This window comes from Plectropomus leopardus, unplaced genomic scaffold (genome assembly GCF_008729295.1).
Source record: "Plectropomus leopardus isolate mb unplaced genomic scaffold, YSFRI_Pleo_2.0 unplaced_scaffold9809, whole genome shotgun sequence".
NCBI classification, from domain to species: Eukaryota; Metazoa; Chordata; class Actinopteri; order Perciformes; family Serranidae; genus Plectropomus; species Plectropomus leopardus.
In genome coordinates, this window is record NW_024704531.1 from 1 (window position 1) to 6252 (window position 6252).

Below are 6252 nucleotides of genomic sequence, written 5' to 3' on the forward strand. Positions count from 1 at the left end.
TATAACTACAGCAGCGAGCTTTTTCTTTCTTTTTATTTACTTACATACAGTAGCTGGCGGTCGGCGCACACACCCCATATCTGTGTGTGTGTGTATACACAGAGACATATATAAACACAAATATATATGAACATGTATCGATGTTTACACATATACTATATACATATATGTATATATGTATGTACATATGTGCGTATATATATTTATACATATATTAGCTATATATACACACACACATATAGGCCTACATACATATAAATATAGTATATATACACCTACATAAACACTTGTATACATATATACACACACACACCTATCTATCTATCTATCTATCTGTCTATCTGTGTGTGTGTGTGTGTGTGTGTGTGTGTACTTCGTGTTTACGGTTCTTGTTTTTTGGTATGTTTGTTTGTTTGTAGTTTTTTAGTCATCTAGCCTTTATTTATGTTCTTAAATGTTGCAGTACTTTGACTTGTTGTATGTTGCACCACAAACAAAAGTCCTTGTAACTGAAAACCTGCGTGATAATAAAATCTCGTTCTAAATTTTTATACTTTAACTTGAAGTAAATATCCGAGTGCTTCTTCCACCACTGTTTTTCTTTTTTTTTAAAACATTTCTGTATCATTTCTCAACATCTCTGCACAGCGCTGGGGAGGTCATATTTAACCGACCTTCTTTTTTAATTTTATTTTTATCTTTCCACCGGGTCTAATCAGCGGGACGGAGGCGGAGCGGTTTGGCCCGGTGACGCACTCTGCGGAGCTGCCGGGGGAGGTGCTCCGGCCCTTCTGACGTCACCGCCGTGCGTGATTCTGATTGGCCCTCGGCGAGCCCTGGGCGTCCGAGGAGATCACGACTAAAAAAAAAAAAAAAGAGCAGAAAAATGGAGCAGACCTTAAAAACTCCCGACAAATGACTATTTACCTCTGAGGAGTAACGTCAGCGGCGAGGATCGCAGCTGGCTTCGTGTCGGTGGACAGTCGTTACGGAGGAAGAGGGACAAACACCGGAGCGGATTAACGCAGAGGCGGGGTGGAGGAGAAAATAGGAAGGACTTGCTGCGACTGTCCGGATTACGCTGAAAAGGGAAAACAAGCGACGCTTCGTGGCCGTTTTCTCCGTCCAAGAGAGGATGAGGTGACCGCCAGGAAACGGAGCAAAAGTGCGAAGTTGGACGCGGAGGAGGAAACGGGACTCCACCGGGGCCTGGACGGATATTTAGATGTGTAAACTTCGCTGTCGATGCCGTTTTAAAGCGGCGCCGTGAAAAAAAAGAACCAAATCTCACCCAGAAAACGTTCAATTCTACGCCGAGAAAACACACACACGGCTCGGTCATTAAGTGGTTCAAACACCGGATACTAACACGAAGAAGACCCGTCGCTTGTGCCGATGCCAACGGCAGACTGCAGGTTGCTCCATCATGGCCGGATCATGAGGTGTTTGACTTATCTGCTCCTACTTCCAGAAACACTGAAGAAGTCCAAGAAGGTCGGTAAGCTCCCGGGCAAGCTGCCGGTATGTTATGAGATCCTGACTCTGTCCCTGACGAGCAAGAAGAAGCAGCAGCAGCAGCAGCAGAAGAAGGAGAAGATGGCTGCGGAGTTGTACCCCGCCGCCAACACCAACAACACCAACCTGTCCAACGGCACCACGGTGGCGGACACCGAGAAGACCAAGGAGGTGCAGGTGAGCCAGGCCAGCAGCAGCGCCGCGACCACCCCGACCACCCAGCAAAACATCAACAACAACAACGTAGACCCGCCGAGCTGGCAGTGCAGCCACCCCACGCTGAGAGAGAGGTAAAACATTATGCATCTCTATCTGCTGCAAAACTGCACTAAATCTCTTAAATGTGTGCGCAAAATACCCAAAAGTCCCTGCAGGGATGTGTCAGGAGAGAAGTGACCACATTCAGATCATTACCAAGTAACGACAGGCCACCGTGGTAATGCGACTGTAATAACATAATGAATAAAACAAAGGTAAAAGTGCAATAGTTTAACCACTGCGTAATGGAGTTTTATTTTAAAACTATTCCTGCTGCAGTTACATTACCTCTTTTGTTTACAGTTTTTTTTTAAAAAAAAAATGTTTTTACTTTTTTATTTTTATTGTCTTTTTTCAGTTTTGCTTATTTTTTAACTAACTCTCCTCCAAAATATACTACTGACAGTCACATTGATGATATGAAAATACCATTTTGCATTACAAATAACTCAAAGTATATATTGCATTTTTTCTATTCATTTATGCATGTATAGTAACCCTTAGTGCACAACAAACTGCCCCTTGGGGATAATAAACATCCAAAATTGAATTTTTAAGGCCGCATTTCCTCCTGTGCAGACCTGCAACAATATGCTGATTAATATGCACACAAGTAGGATGATTAATTACTAATTTAAGGAAGTTTTTAAGCAAAAAATCACCTTTTTGAAAATTTTCCTTTTGATAGTAAAGAGTATATTTTGGATTTGCACTGTTGATTTAAGTAAACAAAACATCTAAAAATGTCACAATAACTCAGATTAACTGATAATGACAGTTATCATTAGTTGTAGCTCTACTTCTGTTGCTTTGCATGTTCTCTGATTATCTAATGATGGCAAACTGTATCTTTTGTACTGTTGATTTAAGTAAACAAAACATCTGAAAATGTCACAATAACTCAGATTAACTGATACTGACATTATTAATTAGTTGCAGCCTTACTTCTCTTGCCATATCCTCCCCAAACCTACGAAAATAACCAGTGTCTCTAGGCAAAAGGAGTGTGGGAGGACTTGATGTTATACAATACTTGATTGAGGCTTATTCGTGAAACCTGCTCTGCTTTTAGGAATGCCTTGATGTTTAACAATGAGCTGATGGCTGATGTCCACTTCATTGTCGGCCCCTTGGGGGGAGCGCAGAAGGTTCCAGCACACAAGGTAAAAAGATTTTGGATGTTGGGGGAAAAAACCCCAATTTTATGAGAAAATATAAACCTTTAAAGTCAGATCTGGATTCAGTGATTTCTTTTTGTTTTGTTTCATTAACTGTTAAAAGTGTCTCTGCAGCAGTGCTACTGAAAAACGAGCTGCTTCTTTACTGAACTTGGGAATGATTTTGGTCGCATCTGACGCATCTGTCTGCTCCTCCCTCCCTCCCTCCCAGTATGTGCTGGCCGTGGGAAGCTCGGTCTTCTGTGCCATGTTTTACGGCGATCTGGCGGAGGAGGAGTCTGAGATCCATATCCCAGATGTGGAACCTGCTGCTTTTCTAATTCTGCTGAAGTAAGCCACTCACCATCCCTCACACAGCCAACCAGAAGGAGAGATGACAAGCGCAGTCAGTGTCACTTCAAAGCATATTATTACTCATCCAAAGCTAAGCAGAGGCGAATGCCAAAATGCTGGGAGCGCCTGAGAGCAGGGGCAGCAGCAGCACCGTGCTCTGTAATTGCTGGTTTTCTCAGTGCTCTTTGTCCAACGAGAAACATTTTTTCCCCCTTTTCCCTCATCCACCGCCTGACGATTTTCTTTGAGGGGAGTATATGCAGACGGGTGGTTATAAATATCTCTCCTTTGTTGCTCATTCAGTAGCTTTGGCTAAGCCAGCACCAGACTGTTGCATGTTAGGCGTTTTGTGTTAAGCAGGAGCTGGGCGATACGGTTAAAGATGTTATCACCAGAAATTTTTCATGATGGTCGATATCAATAATTATCTACGAGAAAAATCAAATCGTTATTTCTTTTAAGTTTTGAGGGTATCACAGTTTGTAATTTCTACCGTTTCTTAAACAAAATAACAAAGGACGGACTTTGATGACATCATGAGATAGCGACGACGTGATCGAGACAGAAATCTCGTGTTAATGTATTAAAGTTACGATAAATCATATCATTATATGAAATAACCGGTTAGTTGCGATAACTTGCTAACTGGCCGTTGGCATTAGATATCAGGTATTAAGCTATTTTATAGGTTTATTTATTTATTGAGCTATTTAGTAACACTGTCACTTTATCGTACGTTGCTGGACCCGAGTCAACTTGTACAAAATGACAATAAAATGAACCTTGATGAGTAAATTTAGGCGACTGTAGCTAACATAGTGTGGCGAATTCAATCAGGGGTGCGACTACAAATAACTTTATATTCGTGTTGAATGTTGTAACGTTACAATATTTCTGTGCCGTTCGAAACATTAGCAAGTTAGCAGAGTTTTTTATATTTGCAATTTCAGTTGCACAATTTGAGCGTTAATGGAAACCCGTCTTTTGTGAGGTATTATATTAAATCGCAACATTTCTGCACAGTGACTAAAAGCGTTATTTTCTCTCTCCCAGGTACATGTACAGCGATGAGATCGACCTGGAGGCAGACACGGTGCTGGCCACCTTGTATGCTGCCAAGAAGTACATCGTTCCTGCACTGGCCAAAGCCTGCGTCACCTTCCTGGAAACGAGCCTGGAGGCCAAGAACGCCTGCGTGCTGCTCTCCCAGAGCCGCCTGTTCGAGGAGCCCGAGCTGACGCAGCGCTGCTGGGAGGTGATCGACGCTCAGGCCGAGCTCGCGCTGTGCTCCGAGGGCTTCTGCGAGATCGACCTGCAGACGCTGGAGATAATTTTGCGCAGGGAGACGCTCAACACAAAGGAGGTGGTGGTGTTTGAGGCGGTTATGAACTGGGCCTCGGCGGAGTGCAAGAGACAAGGTTTAGGGCCCACGACCCGCAACAAGAGAGAAGTCCTCGGCAAGGCGCTGTTCTTGGTGCGTATCCCCTCCATGAGCCTGGAGGAGTTTGCTAACGGGGCGGCGCAATGTGATATCCTGACACTGGAGGAGACGCACAATGTGTTCCTGTGGTACACCGCGGCTAAAAAACCCAATCTGGACTTCCCTCTGACGGCGAGGAAGGGTTTGGCGCCTCAGAGGTGCCACCGCTTCCAGTCCTCGGCCTACCGGAGCAATCAGTGGCGCTACCGCGGCCGGTGCGACAGCATTCAGTTCGCGGTGGACAAGAGGATCTTTATCGCTGGTCTTGGGCTGTACGGGTCGAGCGGCGGCAAAGCTGAATACAGCGTCAAAATCGAACTGAAGAGACAAGGGGTGACGCTGGCGCAGAATCTCACAAAGTTTGTGTCGGACGGGTCGAGCAGTACGTTTCCGGTGTGGTTCGAGCATCCTGTTCAAGTGGAGCAGGACGCCTTCTACACGGTGAGCGCCGTGCTGGACGGGAACGAACTGAGCTATTTTGGCCAGGAGGGCATGACGGAGGTGCAGTGCGGGAAGGTGACATTTCAATTCCAGTGCTCCTCCGACAGCACCAACGGGACCGGAGTACAGGGAGGACAGATCCCCGAGCTTGTGTTCTATGCGTAAGCTGCGTTGGACTGCTGATGGGAAATTATCCTCGCCTCCCAGCCTTCAAAGTAATGTAGCATTAAAGACACTTGAGTAATGTCACACTAAATGGCCTGGTTAGTTCTTTGAGAGACTATTTTAAAAGCCAAGGAGCTGTCGTTTTATCTTATTTAATTTAATGTTATTTTTTTAATTTAAATACTGGGTTAACGTTATTTGCTCTGACGCCTGTGTTTAAGGGCTGCGGCTGCTGTAGAAACAACATTAATACAGTGATTTGTGGTTATGTAATCAAGCTGAGCTCCACAACTGAAACTAGTAGGGACTGCTTCACATTGTGTAATTGCAACTCTGCGTATATACAATGTTGTTGCTATAGTCTGAGCAGCAATATTACACCAGGAGCAAACTTTATGTAGTGTTATGATTCTAAATGCAAAAAAAAACAACAAAAAAAGTAGAAATCTTGAGAGTTGTTTTGCACTTCAGAGGACGGCCTCGGAAACGTTGTGTCTTTTGTAAAATACAGTTTAACTGTTAACAGCTTGATGCTGTTAAAGATGACCAGATGTGTTCTGTACAAGAATGCTTATACACCTGATGATAAAACATAAAGGCTGTAATGTGATTGAAGCTGCAGATGTCATGTTATTGTGGGAGAGGGAGAGGGGATTTTAGGGACTGCAGCGCCCCCTGGTTACTGCAGTGGGAACTACACGGTAGTATTTTGGGAACACCGGGTTCTTGCAGCTCTGGATGGATTACATAAACTGCATCTAGTGCAGCACAGAGGCCAAGGAGCCAGAAGGCCCCCAAAAAGTCTTGGTGGAAAGTCAGAGGGCTCAGTCAAAATCCAGGACGCTCTTACCTGAAGTAACTTAACCCTTTGAAACCTGGATC

General features: G+C 44.3%; 1 protein-coding gene across 1 annotated transcript; it reads left to right on the top strand.

The window, feature by feature from the left end:
- Positions 1 to 884: 884 nt before the first annotated feature.
- Positions 885 to 5980, top strand: LOC121940905 (BTB/POZ domain-containing protein 6-B). The gene is made up of 4 exons (XM_042483581.1): positions 885 to 1805; positions 2846 to 2936; positions 3163 to 3281; positions 4338 to 5980. The coding sequence occupies exons 1-4, from the start codon at positions 1396 to 1398 to the stop codon at positions 5368 to 5370; spliced, it is 1653 nt and encodes a 550-aa protein (XP_042339515.1). The 5' UTR covers positions 885 to 1395; the 3' UTR covers positions 5371 to 5980.
- Positions 5981 to 6252: the final 272 nt, after the last annotated feature.